We start from the raw sequence: 17,950 nt of genomic DNA on the forward strand, positions 1-17,950 counted from the left end.
AGTATTATTTAATAGATGAAAATGGAAATTGGGGGAGATTTATACAGCAGAGTTTTAAGTCGGAGGCGTCAGTAATTTTTGATTTTTTTTTATGTGTCTACAAGAATATCAGTTTTTAGGCATTGTTTGTGTGGCAGAAATGTAATGGAGTATTAAAAGGAGACATTATTGCTTTTGGAAAAAAACAATTCATAAAAAGTTTTATGTCACTTGTGAGTAAGTATTTTTTAAAACAAAGTAAAAGATATTTATAGAAAACTTTTATCTATAAATAACGTAAATAAACAATTGAAAATATTATCGAAACTTACAAGTTACAAGATAATGCGAAATAATAATATAATTGAAAAGATATGCATTATAATTATAAATTGTATATAAATAATAATGATAAATTATGATCGGTAATACATCATATTATAAAAAAACGTAGTGAAAATGTGAAAACAAATTATTATAAGCAATAATAAGTCGCCTGAAATATCCATACAAATTGAAAATATATAATAAAATATATATAGATATCTCCGGAGTAAAAATAAATGCCGCCGACGAGAATTGAACCCGCACCTTCTGATGTCCGGTCAGGTGCTCTGGACCTCTGAGCTACGTCGGATTATTTCCAACATAATTTACAAATAATTCTTATAAACATTAGTTTATCATTAGAAAAAATAAAAATGTGATAATACATAATACAGGGTGTCTGGGGGTAAAGTGCACTAACTTCCGGAAGTGATTCAGTTTCTTTGAGACCAAATACTTTACGCTAAGGCCTAGAATGAATGTACTAATGTAACATGCACACATTTTATTTATCTATTTTCTGTACTTCATGGATTTTTTAGGCAAATTTGTTATAACCACAGACATAGGAATTAATAGACGAGAAGATAATGGCGAGGGGTAAAATCAACTGTTGAAGAACGAAGGGGGTTAATCTGACTGTGATTCGTCAATAAATCAATCTGACAGTAAATAGGCATCTCGCATTATAATATCACCATTTAGTTCTTAAAAGTAAAATCTGCTTTTGAATGAATAGACATTTTTACATGGGAGCGCAAATTACTCGCCACGTTATGAACAAATTTGCGAAGTCCAGATTCGGCAAAGTAAATTTCTTCTGTTTGCAGAGTCGTAGTTAGTTTCAGAGTATTTAGTTAAGACACTTTTACAAATGTTTCATAATTTACTTACCCCAGTAAACAACGATGAGCACACTTGAGAATCGCTACATTGTGATGTGATAGTATATGTTTCTAAAACTGATCCATATAACGGTGTGAATAAGCTTAAAATAAAGTAAAATAATGCTTAGTTATGGAATGTAATACGACAATTGGGTTTATTCTCTTTTTCACATCTATTTTTACAAGTTTTCATATCACAAGTCAACATTTTGCCGTGTTATTTCGTAAAATGAACCGATGATGCCTCGACCATAGTTCGCACAAGAATGATGACGTCACGTTTTCAAATTTCACTTGAGCCATACGCGAGCCCAGCCGGCTCCAATGGAACCGGTATGGGGAGTGGGGATAATACGCTTTTAATCACTTAGGGCAGGTCTACTAATATTCATATGTCTATGGTTATAACATATATGCTTTGTGTTAGTAAAAAAGCTTCAGTCACAGGCAAAAGCTGCATTTAAGAAACAATGAAGACAATGTACACAGGGCCAGAGAAAGCAACACTAAAGGCCTTACTAAGATCGTCTTTGCTTTATTTTCAAGTAACAAATGGCAGACTATAAACATACAAGAAGCACAAGGAGAAGAAGCAACCCATACCTGACTACATATTATATTACTACTGGTGAATGCTTGGTCGGTCTTAGCAGTCCAATTTATATTTGTCATCACGTAAGTCTTGATATATTTATTACATCGTAATATTTACACGGTCGTTCTCGGAGGTTATGATCAAATGTTGAACGTTGTGATTCTGCGTATCTTTACAAAAAATAAGATTATTAAGACGACACAATAAAAATAATGTCGAAATCTTAACGACGTAAGTGAAGAAGACGTGTATAAAAACATGCGACGCATAGCCACAGCGTATTGAACGGTCTTATGGTCGAATTTGCTCTGGAAGGCCTTGAAAATTTTCGCGGGGTTTATCTAAATTAATTCTGTTAAATGTTGTATTCAAATCTCCGGTGTTTCTAATTGATTCCTCCGGGAAGTAACTAATTCATATGTAAGATATTTTAATGGTAAGGTACTGTTTTTATTAATCTTTAATATAAATAGCTTACATTCGTGAAAAAAACGATATAATGGTTACGGATTCGTTTGAATTAATTAAAATACGTGCCTCGAGCAAAACCCTGTTACTAGAGTCTTCTTTCGCCTTTCACAGTACGAAAAATACTAGAATAATATGAAAGATACTAGATGAAGACAATATTTATTATTTAATAGTAAAATACAAAGCGTTATGGACGTTACATGGTAATATTTTGTTCGAAGACGGTTTATTGGTTTATTGGCATGAGCTATTGAGTATTGCTGATAATAATTGTTAGTGACGCAGGCGCATGAGGGTCGTCACGCGCAATGAATATTTCCGACGCGGAAATACGTCGATCATTGCAGCTAGTACCTACGACCTTCCACCATAATTCAATATTTTAGTAATTCATGAATAATTTTTATAAAACGTCAAAGTTCTGATAAGAAGAAAAAAACTTATTTTTCTGGAATAGAGCACCTGTGTTACTTCGCAGTATTCTATAGAAAACTTCTCTGTATGGAGATATAAAATATGATTTCTTTTGTTATCGGTTCCTTGAAACCTCATAAAAGTCGCAAGGCGATTCCCAAAATAATATTCACTTCCTTTGAAATACTCATACCTAGCAAAAATTCCCACGCTTCACCGAATGGTCTATTATGCAGGGACAGTTACTCTAAAATTAATTCCGTAGGGTAGACATTAGTCAACAAAACGGTATTGGAATCAACATATTCCTTATGACCGAAGTTTTATGGTTGATCCAGGAATAGGAAAATATTTTTCTGTTATCTTTGAGGGTGAGAGTAAGTTTTATTATGTTTAATATAGCTCCTACCTACAGTACCTATCTGGTACACTAATCTATTCTGACACACACGATCTACGTATTTTTGCAAAAATATTGATAAATCCAAGTTTTTGAGATATATAATTTTTTGTCATTGCTTTGAGTAATATAAATTTTTGTCATTGCTTTGAGTAGTATAAGTTTTTGTCATTGCTTTGAGTAATATAAGTTTTTGTCATTGCTTTGAGTAATATAAGTTTTTGTCATTGCTTTGAGTAATATAAGTTTTTGTCATTGCTTTGAGTAATATAAGTTTTTGTCATTGCTTTGAGTAATATAAGTTTTTTTCATTGCTTTGAGTAATATGAGTTTTTTTCATTGCTTTGAGTAATATAAGTTTTTGTCATTACTTCATTGACGTCTCGATAGCTTTTTACGGTCATATTTATTTCTTGGTACCAAATATAAAGTAGTAACTAGTAACTAATCTTGATTACTAAATTTATTCGCAAGAAGCACGCTATGAAAAGAATTTTAACGTGGAATAAATTTTTAATGATAATCTTGATATGAAACTTTTTTAAATGTACTCATATATGTAAGGGTGGAGTGAAAGATCGTTAATCTAAATGTAGGTAAATATAACATATATTTTTTTATGCGATTACCCCACAATAGACCCAACTGCCCACAACCATCTGGAGCGATTAAGAGTATGAAATCCCGAATTGGGGTATCTTGCAAAGCTGGAGATAGTGGAGAAGGGAAGGAGATAGGAAAGAGGAAGGTGGGGATGTACTTGGCTCTTCAGATCTGGTCACCAAACACGGTTAAAGCCATTTCAAGCAACGTTTCAATTTGAATCTTGGTTTTACACCAGGGTGATACTGAGAGTATCTTCTACTCCGGAACATTATACAATATAATATACATACTATTTATTACTTTAAAAATGAATGTATTGTGAAATAAAACAAATCAATCACATAAAATTTACTTGCGCACGGAGGGATTTAAACCCACGAACTCCAGATTGCTAGTCGAGAGCCTTAACCCTCAACTATGCAGGCCATGATATATTTTTTGTTTAATGTTATGGTTTTATTACTACCAAAGCGAACACAATTCAAAACATTGAAATATTGGTTATTTCAATGTTTTGAATTGTGTTCGCTTTAGATTTAGATTTTTTCCTTACACTTTGACCTAATCTCCGTTATATCTTTGTCATGGTTTAAAAGTGTAACTTAGCCATTCTACCAGATTTGGCGGTTTTCCAAAGTTGATGATTTATTTATTAGTAACATACGATTACTTATGCATATAAAATATATTGGATATGTAATAATAAAACGAAAGAGGTACAGAATACTTTGAAAAATTTACACCTCCGAATTACCCATAATTACGTAGACGACTTACACAGTATACACCCCAGATTGTATTTTATTAATACCTGCTCTTGCGATGTTCACTCCCGAAGCTTGTGGGTGTTTCCTGGCCACTTCAACGACCCATATCCCCACCGCAGTGTGCAGTCCGTGCGATAGTATCTGCGCCAGTATAGCGCACACCAGCACCGCATACCCCCACCCGCCCTCGGGGTAGTAGTGCACCTTGATTGTCGTGGAACAGTAGCCAGAGTGCGAGGAGGCGGCGCGAGATGGAGCCTGTGTCGTGATACCCAAATGTTAGGTTTGAAAATGGAACGGAACTTTATATTGAACAAACAGGTATTGTGAAGTTTAAAAATGGTAAGGATCTTTATATTGAACATAGAGGTATTGTTAGGTTTGGAAATGGTACGGAACTTTATATTGAACATACAGGTATTTTCAGGTTTAAAAATGGTAAGGATCTTTATATTGAACATAGAGGCATTGTTAGGTTTAGAAATGGTAAGAAACTTTATATTGAACATACAGGTATTGTCAGGTTTAAAAATGGAACTTTATATTGAATATACAGGTATTGTCAGGTTTAAAAATGGTAAGGTTCTTTATATTGAACATAGATGTATTGTTGGGTTTGGAAATGGTAAGGAACTTTATATTGAATATACAGGTATTATTAGCTTTGAAATTGGCACGAAATGTAAAGATATTGAACATAGATTTATTGTTAGGTTTGAAAGTGGAACAGAACTTTATATTGCACCCAGTGGTATTTATTAGATTTGAAAATGGAATGAACTTTATGCCGAACTTATTTTCAGGTTTGAAATTGGAATTGATAATTTATTTAACGGGAAGGCAGGTATTTGAAGAATAACGATCAAGTTATATTATGTTCTAAGGAAAGAGAATGCCAATTTGGTGATTCCACGACTAAAAGCGAGGCTAGCAGTTCAGGAGGACTGACACAGGAAGGTTTAAGTAAGCTGAAAGCTGAAGGACCGAAATTCTCTAGGGAATGGTTGGTGATACGAATTTCCAATTTGCTAGTGAGGCTTGATAAGATTTTTTTTACGTTAACCCCCCATAGAAGGACCCTAGGAAAATAATTTACAACAGGGCGTACGTCATCTTTGGGAATGTTGTGTGGAGGGTATTTTTAAGGATAGGAAGGAGAGAAAATTCTCGGAAAGAAATAGGTGTGAGGGGTGGGTACGAATATGAGGTTCAGTGAGTCCAGGAGTGATGAATGTATAAATCCATCCCTTCTGCTGCGGTGCTAGGAAATGGGTCGAGAGAGTCCAGCTGAAGAGGTCGAAGGGTCTCCCCAAACTGGCCTCTCCGATCTGGCCCGCCACGCAGCTGGTGGGCAGGCGCATCCGCCGATAAGACCTGGACATACCTCACCAAACGTAGTGAATCCTTTTTAGTAATCTATAGCAGAGGTGTTGGATATCCAATAAATGTAAGGTCAATATAAGTAGGAGACGTTTCTGAAAGACAACATTAGATGAAAAGTAGAAATTATGGGCAATAATGAATGAATAAAGAAACTTATATATGTAATGGGATAGAGAATTGATGGCTTTCCACGTTATGTAATTAGAAAGATAACAAAATAATTTATTCAAGATCCGTTATAAAATGAAATTCTCCGAGAACGTTTACCTATACAAATGCTTCGTATGTATAACTTCAAACACTTAATAATTTCTCCTCGAATAGTCAGTAGAGTAATTAGTCCATAATGGAAGCTGGACATTAATAAATTATTTAAACCCGTGTTTGCGGCTGCCGAACATAATTGACTTCTGGACTGTGTAAATTACTGCCTTCACTAACAAATCGACTGTTGGAAAATAATTCTCTGATGTTGCCAGGCAAAGGAGGAACAATTCCAATAGCAACAACAAACAAATTAAAATGTATAAAATATCATACAATATTATTAAAACACTCGTATGTTATGCCTTCAAAATAGAAACGGATGTTTCAGTAACATTTTAAAAATAATTTAAAATTTTTCGGTTTCTAAAAAGAAACGGTTACCCGAAACTGTTGAAACTGCTTCGGAACTGTTTCACGTTATTTTATCCGCCTCTATTCCACAATAGTTTTATTTCAACCCACATGTATACAATGCCTTTATCATAAAGTTGTATTAATTTGTTCTGCCAAGTGTGCCTGTGGAGGAGTTTATAACGTCTGGAAGAGTCTTTTTATGAGCTGGTCATTAATTTGCAATCGTAAAGTTGCCAAAGTTCGTCTTGTATCGCTAACGCCATCTGCTGGATTCTGAAGCTGGAAATCTGATTAAGGCGATGCACTACGTCATGCAATATTTCAAATTGAGTCGCTATCAATAACAACCCTTACGTAGATGGCGATAAGGTTTAAATTACCGCTTAACACCATCCACCTGTTTTGATTTATGCAAGAAAAAAACATGGCCAAAAAGTGTCTTTTATTTTATTTTGTGGATGTTCAGGCATAAATATTTCAATTTTTTTCGATGATTTTATAAAAAACTTAATTTGCCACATTATACAATTAAATCATAACCGAAAATGGGTTCGTCAATAGGAGATTTTGAACTTTAAAGCAGTTTTCATAGGCCTTATAAATTATTTTTTTCTGGGCTTATAAAAAGATTTATCTAAAAAACACTCGATTATTTCAAAGGCCAAGATGTATTTTACTCGCAGTATTTAATTAAAGCATCTGAAATATTTCTAGGCGACCAAATTTTCAAACCAAAAACACATGATTTTGAATTACTACGTATGGCACCGCCTTAAGCTCGGTACACCTGCGCAAAGCTATCCAGATACATTTGGTTATAAAGAACATCGTAAAATCAACCGTTATTTGAACAAGGGTAACATAATCTAACACAAATTAATCAAATTTACTTAAATTGAAAATGCTATCAAATATTAATATTATTAATTAATCTGGTCGGTAATTTATGGCCAGTGAAAAGATTCAATAATTTTACCTACCGGAATGCATAGTCTTTATGTCACAGAAATAATTTTGATGTCTTTCAATTTGAAAGGCCGGTATGTGCACCGCCGTCCCGGTAACCATTCATTGGATAAAAAACACCTCTGTCATAGGTCGCCCTGAGTGGTTCACTACGTTTGGTGACGTAGCAGGGGTGCGCGGGTTCATGGGGTGAGGTTTGTTCTGGTCTTGATGGATGCGTCCATCCATCAACCGAGTGGCGGGCCAGATCGAGTGAGACTAGTTGAGGGAAACCTTTTGAACTGTCCAGCCAGACTCTCTCGACCCATTGCCCTGACTGCCAGATTTCTACCTACCCCATACTTTTTTCCTTCCCAGAACTTTGTGGAGAATTTTTTTTAAATCATTCTTTCTTCCACAGAGAAACACAATGGGATGTCGATTTTGTACCTTGCAGAAAAAACGGCGCCACGGGACAATTTTCCAGAATTTTAGTTTTTTGATTATATACTCAACATGAAAACACCGCGTCGGAAAAGAAAATATTTTTTTCCACGTAAAAGAGCAGTATTTTTAAATCCTTTTCGCTAATATAAAAGATTGGGAGAATAGATTTTACGAACATCGAATTCTTGCTGTTTGTGGTAAATAAAAACAACAACAATGAGATCTAGATCGATGTTCAGAATTGTCATACGATGTGAAAAGTCGTGTTTTTTTCTTTGTCCATGATGCCATTTTGTAAGTTTTTAAAAGTAAATTAGACCATAACTGTCTGAGTTTTGTTTGATTTAAATTGATTCAACTTTTGAAAGCGATCGTCTAAAACACTACCGTGTCAAGTGTCAATGTTTTCCAATGCCTTTTTTAGAATCTGTATAGACACGAGTAATAAAATGAGGTAGATTACCCACCTTGTTTTTTGTTGAATGCTAAGTTGATTTTAAATATCTTCTGTATTTGGGTTCGTGTGTTTGTATTCATAATGGATAATTAATATTGTAAATAGAGTGTTGATGTTGATGGATGTAAAAACAGAGTTTTTGAGTGACGTTCGTATAATATAATACGCTGTAACGTGTTTGCCGATAATTAGTTATACAAAAGCGACACTAGTATGCAAAGCACGTATTCATCAAATCTTCGAGAGAGTTCATTTTGTGAGATGAATATTTGTATTTATTGTTCGCGTTGAAAAATTATAAATATTCAAACTTTTGAAATTCATTTTGTTACCAAATTAGATCTTTAAAAAAATCAACCTGTAAAAAAGTTATGAAATGTTGACTGAGGATTAAACCTTCCTCCCCAGAGACTTAAGTCGATCGCGCTAAAATCTGCGGTAAATCGCGATTTGGTAGGACCGACATTTATTTCGTTTATTAACTGCTGTAATTGATAGATGTGATTGATAGAAAGCATTGTCATTGATATCGAGTCTATCTGCTGAGTTTCAGCTTCATCGGATATTGGGAAGTGCAACAAAAGTGAAATTCAAATAGATAAATTAAAAATTATATGTGCAACAGAATTTGTAATATTAAAAAATCTGTTTCTGAAAAAAAAGAAGAAAATACACAGATTTAGGAAAAGAGATTAAAAGAATTTGGCATTCTCAGACTAAAAAAATATTACCATTTGTTATTTCGGCTAGTGGCATTATACCTGGCTTTCTCATTTAAAATTTAGGCGTATTAGATCTGTCAATGAATTTATACGTAAAAATGCAAAAATCAGTCATTTTAAATACATACAGGATTACGAAAGAATTTAAAAATATTTATATTGAGGGATCAGTAGGATTTATAGGTCCAATTAGAAGTTCTACCGGGCCAAAACCTCTGATATGAAAATATCTGGAGTCAGTGAATTATTTTCCCATTTGATCTCTGGTGATTTGACGTGTTGTTCTATTATTATTTTGTATTTATTACGCTTATAAATGCACTTGCATAATGTGGATTGACTAGATCTGTGGAAAAGTGTGTGGAAGGGTTTAGTTTTTCCTGTGGGGAAGATTTAACCCGGACATAAAGTCGGAAAAAAAAAAGGTGTTATTTTGCCTATACGAAAACTGTCGAACTTCATGAATTCCACTAGAAAATGTGTTAAATAAAGTATTACAAAATTTCAATCGACATTGTTTTTATGTAAAAACTTGAATAGATGCATGTTCGATCGGCTAAAATATACTAAAATTGCAAGAAATACCTTTTCTTATACACTACTAAGTAGGTACGTGTTCAATTTCATGAATTTATTTGTTAAAAGATGTGATCTAAGTACAAATTAAATAGTGAAAATTAAAGAAGGTTTTTTGTAAGAAAAATTAATCCTGTCGCAACATATGAAATAAATTTTCGGACAAATGCGAATCTTTTCTAGGAGAATTCTAAACTTAAGTAATAACCATTTGTCAAGAAAAGGAATGTTCATAAAATATTTAGTTTTTGTGTGAATTTACATAATCGTGAATTTTATATACGACAGTTACTTATAAATTCGCAAGTGTGAAGTTGAATTTTTGGTGAAATATTTACTGCAAACGTTTTTCAAGAAAGTTAACAAGATGATATCTCCTTAGAAATATTCGCGAATCGCCCCTTTTTATATTAAAAGTTCACAAGAAGTTTAACTCGGACTAAATAAAGGGGGAAATGCCTTGTTTTGCATAATAAGTGATTTTGTTTTTATGATTGTGAAAAACATGGCACTGAATAAAAATGAAAATTTAGTTTTGGTATGTACACGGTGTCCAGAAACTGGTGAATCTACATCACATGGATAACAAAAAAAAATCGATTCACCAGTTTCTCGATTGTATAACGAGTATCCGGACACCGTGTATTTAGTAAATAAATACAATGACATTGTTACCACAGCAAAAATTATGACTATTTAAGAGACGGACCAGATTTAGCTTCAACCTTATGCTTTAAACTTGTATCTTAAATGATAGCTGACAAGTTCAAATCATAACTGGTCGGTAACTAAAATAGTAATTTATACCAAAATTAGTAGAGTTAAAACTATGAATTCATGTAATTAATTTCATTAATACTGTCAGATAACTGAAATGAAATATTTTTTTTTATGTAAACATGTAATTAATTTTCGGAGAATGTTTAAAACACACACTTTAGATTTAAAATGAGAATCCCAAAAAGTGATTGCTTTCTATTAAATATTAGGGTTTTTTTGTATGATTATTTTTCAGAGAATGTTTAAACCACACACTTTAGATTTAAAACGTGAAAACCACAAAATGATTGTTTTCTATTAAATATTATGGTTTTTTTATGTATTCATACAATCATTTTTCAGAGAATGTTTAAACCATACACTACAGTTTTAGGATGAGAATAAACTGATAAATGTTTTCTTATGAAATTGAGAGCTGGTTTAGTAAATTAACAATAACAGGTACGCACTTACATGTTACATCAAAACAAATTATTTGTTCAATTTAATTAAGCCTTCATTTAAAAAGACGCCGTTAATTATCCAGCCAAGATACTTAAGAAACAAAATAACAATAAAGCCAACATCGACTTAACTAAATAAATGCCTTGTTTTTCGCTCTCGAGAAACTCGATATTATTTGTATCGAAACCATTGTCCCTATACTTTATCCGCATTGAAACAATCCAGTCTCGTCCTTTTTTCAATCCTCCACTCCCACTTAATGTTCATCTAAATCTGCTCCTTTCGGTACCTACCTATGTGGGAGTAATAGTGTAATAAAGATGCTACAGAGTTTTTTTCCACAAAATTACACAAAGAAAACTGAGAGATCCAATAACGTATTGTAACGAAACCGGGGTAGGTACTTCCTAAGTAAATTTATCTCAATATTTGAATGTGGGTATTCCATTTTTAAAGTGTACTAAACAAAAGCCGAGGCGATTATTTTGTTTGGAGAATCTCAGATTCGAAGTGAAAATCAGTTGGGAAATGGGTTTTGAATTGGTTAAGCTAAGTGAATTGTGATTCAACGGTAATTAAGGGGATATTATGAAATTTCGTTTGATATTTTTTTGTTGAAAGATTCTTGTACTATAATTACGAGAAATATGAAGAAATTAGTAGTAATATAAGTATTTCATGCCTCAACGTAACTGATTTGTTCTGTAAGATTCCATTGCAGAAATTTGTAAGCTACAATTAAAAATCATGTTAAACATTTTACTGAATACTGCAAAATTTTCAAAACAAAACGAGACAAATTGAATAAATTTTTTAATAATTTGCCGGTAAATCGTATGACATGTGATAGTTTACAGAATGTTGCCCAGAAAATGAAAAACTGTTGTTTTTTTGTACTGTAAGAATTTTTAAATATAACAAATTGTTTAGCCAACAAACAAAAAATATTTCTCTAGTTGAAACGGGTGAAAAGCTTTCGAACAAATACTAACTTCAATTAAACCAGAACGAAAAACCTCCCTAAGAATACTCCGGCATTCGAGTGCTAGTAATAATAATGAAAAAAAAAAGTTAATTCAGCGAGTAGAGCTAGTTCGCAACGATTAAAAATGAAAGAATTTTAATTTGTCGATGGTTTGAAAGGAAAAGTTAAAAATAATATGGTTAAAGTCTACTACCAAAAGATCTGAAAAAAACACCCTTTTCAAATACAAGGATATTACAATTTGTCGGAATTCTAATATCCTCCACTCCCTTTTGAAAGGCTTAAAAATATATACTATTTATAAGTTTTTTTGAATTTGATGCAACCCTGGGTGAAAAAGTAGAATCGAAGGTTTTAAGTAGGTACCTCGCTATTTACATCTTAAAACTAGTAGTATGTTTTTAGGAGTGTTTCGTTTTTGAAAAGTAGTCGCTCGATAGGTTGTAGGATAGGGAATGTGTAAATTAAGGGAATTTTCAAATTTAGAGAATCTTCATAGAGATCATTCAAATTTATAAAATCTTCAAATATAGAATCTGCAAATTTCGATAATCTTTAAATTAAGAGAATCTTCAAATTTAATGAATCCACAAATTTAGAGAATCTTTAAATTTAGAGAATCTTCATATTTAGAAAATCCACAAATTTAAAGAATCTTTGTATTTAGAGAAACCTCAAATTTAAAGAATCCACAAATATAGACAATCCTTCAAACAATTATAGAGATCCAAAAATTTAGAGAATCCATAAAATTAGAGAATTTTCAAATTCAGAGAATTAGAATCTTCAAATGTAGAGAATTTTCAAGTTTAAAGAACATTTAAAACTAAATAATTTTGTAATGAAGAGAATTTTTAAATCGAAGAAAATCTTCAAATTTATGACTAAAGGATTATGAACTCGGAACTGCTGGACATACAGCTTAAGTTCTACCGTCAATAATGGAACAAAATTCAATACTCAATGGCCTTTTTTCTCTATAAGGAAGGCATCTAAAATAATAGTTACTTGTTTCACTCGATTTTATTTGACAATTCACGTTGTTAAACAACCGTTACATCTTTTTTCTTTATGTCTCTCTTGGCAAAATAATTTAAAACTTAGAAAAACTAGTAAAAGCCCAGATAATCATATAAATAACTAGATCAAATTTTATTGCTTATCCTTGTTAACCTCCCACAATATCTTTCATGATAAAAACAACCATTTACCCCATAAAAACAAAGTCAACGTAATATTTTGTTATTACTTCCATTGCGAATGGATTGATGGTCTCGTTCGGAATGCCTACATTACTGTTATTGTTTTCAAGATTTGAAAGGTTTTGAAAGGACAACCACAAGCAAAACTTTTATTATGATTTCAAAGAGGTGCTTGCTTTGTAAATTTCTTTTATTTAGGCTCTCACAATAGTTTTTATGGCGACACAAATGTTTTTATTTTTTTCATTTTTAATTTTAAGATCGAATTTCAGATGTGGTACATCCAAGTTCTTTACATTCATAAATTACGTTAAAATGGAGCGAGGAGAAAATGTAAACTATAATAATAATAATAAGTGTTTTATTTTCTTCTTTTTTTGTAACAAATTGATATTTTAATTTAATTTTATAGTATAGAAACAAACAGTACATGATTTACAGAGATGAAACAATATACAGGAATAAGATACTTCATGTAGTTTACCTATGATATGTTTCCTTGTAATGTCTGTTAAGTGGTATGTTTATTCTTTAATTACCAGGTGACTTGTGTAGTTTATAGATATGTGTGTGTGACGTGTGTAATGTATGTGTGATTGTTTGTGTGTGTGTCTGAATGTATGCGCATTGAATAGTTTAAATTATTGACATGATGCCACGTTTGAATTTGGGCAGTTAATCCGAAAAAATGTCAATGTTAGAGTTAAGACAAATATTATTTAGAGTATGAAGAGTTCGGTTAATTGTCGAATTAGATGCTGCATTTGTTTTATAATTTAGCGTGTGGAATAGCACTGTATGTCGTGTACGTCTTATGTGATTCTCCCGTGATGCGGGTTTATTTTTTGTATTACTAAAATATATTAGTCTGGAAAATGGAAAGTACTTATATAAAAATATAAAGAGTGCTTTTTATGAAATAATTATAAATCTAAAATATGGTGTTTTTTTGTTCAGTGAGTTTCAGATTTAGTATATTATTTATTTCTGATCCCCCAATGTTTTTTATCCAGCTTTTGATTTAAGATTTAAATGTTAAAATGTTGTTGTGAGTTATGAACGAGTGTGGGATTTTGTTGTAGAATTTAGTGTCATAGCTAGCTTTGAGAGTTTAGTGTCATAGCTAGTATAGATAGCTTTGTTGCCCAAATTTTGTATTTGTAGTTGCTTGTTGAATATCTTTTTGACCCATGACTTGCTCTTATTAACTCTATAATGAAATATCCCTTTTTATTATCTTTTCAGTTTCTTTGGAATTCAAATTCATGAGCTTCCCGATCAGATAAGGATGTATTTGAGTTGATAAAATCAAAAGAACGAGGCTCTTAATTTTTGTGGGTACCGAACTCTCGACCTCTAAACCCGGAATCGAAGATCTGACCAGAGCTGCAAAGTTACATACTTTCGTGATATTATGAAAAAAATATTAAAATTGTAAAATATAATAGAAAAATAAATGCGCAATTTTATTCTTTGTCAACGTTGTTCAGTTATTTTGCGTTTCGCGAAATGCACACAGCGCTGAATTACTGCTAAGCGAAACGCCCGGGTTAAAATGTTAATTAAAAAAATCTCGAGGTACAACAAAAAAGGGGCTGAAAACGCCTAAAATGAAAATGAATCACACCCTCTCCTTCGTATCACCAGCGACTAGATGCAAGCATTATAACCACTGAAGAAATAAACTGATAGAAATGTAACGTCTAGTGCAAGGCTGCCCAACCCCAGGCCCGCGGGCCACAATGTGGCCCGCGAACGAATTATAAGTGGCCCGCGTGAAACATTTTCAAAAAACCCGCCAATCCGCCAATTTGAAAAAGTGTCGCGGGCCCGCGGTAAAACAAACAATGTAGCTTGCGCGCGGTTACCAGTGTTGCCAACGACGGCGATTTATCGCTATTTAGGCTACTCAGGACGAGAATGAATTATCTTTCATAGAAATTCTCTAACAACCCCCCCCCCATGGAAATAGGAACCGTGAGGTATTCAGTGGCCCGCCAGTGATTCAAAATCGTCAATTTTGCCCAACTGCTAATAAGGTTGGGCAGCCTTGGACTCTAGTGTGTTGGAATTGAGATTAAATTCCCTTGAATAAATTAAATAAAAAATTTTAAATATCAAAAAAACACCTCTGGAATAGGTAAAATTTCCCTCACTTCGGGTGAAAATTAATGTTTTTCAAATATCTTAATTCTCATATTCATTGGCAAACTAATTTCTAGAAGTCGAAATGCTTTGTGTATTGTAGTATTCGGGCAATTAGGAAGATGGCACTAGTCCGTTACGGAGATAGCCGAATGCTAATGAGTGCTTTCGGAACGCTGGGCGGGCGGCCACTTGACCGACCGCTCTTAAATAGCTGAACTCTCATGGTGTCCTAGACATTTCACTCTTGTACCATTACAGTAAATAATTTACAACTAAAGACGATCCCTTTAATACAATCAACAAAAGAAGAAAATTACATGTATTAAATATATCAGAGTTCTGTAATACTTCTAGGTATTATTTGTCCAGTGATTATTACTATGACTGCGCCGGTCCGACTTTAAAAATAGGTTTTTTAAGCCAATGCTTCCTCGTGGTTTTGCCAGTGGTTTGAACACAAAAGCTTTTTTGCTTTGTTACAAGTTAGATTACATGTCAATATAAATCATTTATGAAAACTATGTTTTTATAAAAAAATAGTATTATTTGTTCCGATAAGAGATAATTCCAAAAATGGCCGCCTATAAAAAAATATGGAAAATAATTTTGGATATTGTTAGAATTTTTTATTGAAATACGAGATCGATAAAAGCTACAGAATTTAATAATGTCTCGGTAGCTCATGTTGCTCTCGGTAAGAAAAGACCAGAAGATCTTGGTTCGAGTCCCAATCATTGCAACCGTTATTTTTTTTATTAACTGTGTCTTTTTTGCATTTTCATATTTTGATTGAGCGTTGTTACTAATATTTTCAACTAATATTACAAAAAATTATGAACTTCAATAAGTTAATTCTTAATTCGTAATTCATTTCTTTAAAACATCGACGTAAAATAAATAAAACACTGTGCAATTTTTCAGATGCATTGCACATTATCAACATGGAAAGCCATCAATTTGTTGATCAACACTTTTTTCTAATAAACGTGTTTGAAAATTTATACGAGTGATAAACGACCATTTACCATACACTAATGATTGTTTATCTGTTGTATAAAATTTAAAACACCTTAATTAAGAAAGGCCTTAAATGTTTGTTTTAATTTGATGAAAGTCATAATTTGAATCAAGAATGATGGATGAGGGATGCTAAGATGAAAAGGGAATAATACTTAGGTTGGAAATTTTATAAGGATATTAAAATGGATAATGTTGCAGATGACTCTATATACAAAATTAAATTTGATGAAATATGGTTTATAGTAAGAAATTATGCGTGACCTTTGGCTGCTGGTGAAAGAACTCGTTCCCCTTGATAGCTGGAGACTCCGTCTGGACAAATCCTGGAAAGTTGAGCTCCTGGTACTCCAAGTCCTGATAGTCCAGTTCACAAGAGTGAGCATCACCACTAGTGGCCAGACCCGAGTCCTCAGCCCGGCCTATCGAAGGTCTCTTGAAGGAGTGACGATCCATATGCAGAGACAACGGAGAATCCATGACCAATTGATCAATTTGGAACAAATTTTAAAAACCTTGCTCAATTAGCATTTTCGCTTCAAACATTTCAATTCTGACAAACCATTTGATTCTAACTTATGTGTTGAAGTATTGTATTTAAGTGGTTTACATAGCGTATTGAATTCGTCTCTAATGGAAGTATGAGTGTTTTTGCGTTAACTCGGAGTAATCATATATTTTGCAATTCATCTGAGTATTTGTTTTGACTTGTTGTACTCGTGTTTTTTTGCGCTTCTGTAACCACAGTACAGTTTATTACTCTGCCACTATCACTTCACTACAAAGTGGCTTCATCTTATCTTGAAAGTTCATCTCTTCTATTTTTCGTTTTCTTACTATGGACTTCGTGAGTCGTGAATCAAGTTGCATCTGGTTCCATGTTGCTTAGTTCCATGATCATGATTCTCCTGATTGGTGCACTCAAACGATTCAACTAATTTTATTGTTGTTCATTTCACAAGCACTATCGAAGTTCAGCATCGTAGTTTTCATTCACATGATTTATTTATTAAACGCCTTTGTAATTAGCTCTAAAGTAACTTTATTTAAAAAAAGAGTTAAAAATCATTAGTATAAAAATATGAATGTATACGTATTATTGTTGGTGTAATTTAAAATTTTTTTTTTATGTGAATACCGCACAAAAGTCCCAACTGCTCCTAACCGTTTGGAGCCAGTGAGACAGTATGTTGTAAGGCTAAAAGTAGTGGGAAGGGGAAGGAGATAGCTAAGAGAAATTTGGGGAGTACCTGGCTATTCAGATATGGTCTCCAAAAACGGCTATAGGCCATAAGCCATTTCAATTCTGAATTGTGGTATTACATCAGGGCGATACTGAGAGTATCTTTCACTCTGTAATATTCCGCAAGTATACTATGTAGTATTATTTTTTTAAAGGAATTGTAAAATAACACGAATTCAACGAAGAAAATTTACTTGCGCACGCCACCTTCTAATTGCTCGTCGAGAGCCTTTCCCCTTGACCACGGAGGCCGTCAGTTAATAGCTAAGCATTTTAAATTTTTTTAGGTAGAGTGCGTTTTTACATGGATTATATGCGCTCTAAAACGTTGTCTCTTTCCCGCAAAAGGAAGACATCACATGCACAATTGCGTTTATCGGTACACAATAACGTGTTACAATTAAAACATTGACGGTGGTCGTTTTCTCTCCCACAAACAAATAATGAATATGTAACAGAAAATATATTTAATTTTGAATTAAGATTTGAAATTGAATATTTAAAGGTTCGCATAAATCTTCAAGTAAAAAGTTC

The 17,950-nt window shown here is 32.9% G+C and overlaps 1 protein-coding gene across 3 annotated transcripts in view; it reads right to left on the bottom strand.

Annotated features, from left to right (window-relative positions):
• The window catches only part of LOC149419742 (monocarboxylate transporter 12-like), a 109,136-nt gene that overhangs the window by 54,363 nt on the left and 36,823 nt on the right, over positions 1-17,950 (bottom strand). For all 3 annotated transcript variants that reach the window (XM_089637247.1, XM_089637245.1, XM_089637246.1), the window contains exons 2-3: positions 16,438-17,213; positions 4,491-4,704 (exon numbers count right to left, since the gene is read on the bottom strand). In XM_089637247.1, the coding sequence (XP_089493373.1) occupies positions 4,491-4,704; positions 16,438-16,653 (430 nt within the window). In that variant the 5' untranslated portion in view covers positions 16,654-17,213. The remainder of the gene's footprint in view (positions 1-4,490; positions 4,705-16,437; positions 17,214-17,950) is intronic.

The sequence above is a fragment of the Hesperophylax consimilis genome, chromosome 11 (genome assembly GCF_061612785.1).
Source record: "Hesperophylax consimilis isolate HC1 chromosome 11, BYU_Hcon_1.0, whole genome shotgun sequence".
In the NCBI taxonomy this organism is placed as follows: Eukaryota; Metazoa; Arthropoda; class Insecta; order Trichoptera; family Limnephilidae; genus Hesperophylax; species Hesperophylax consimilis.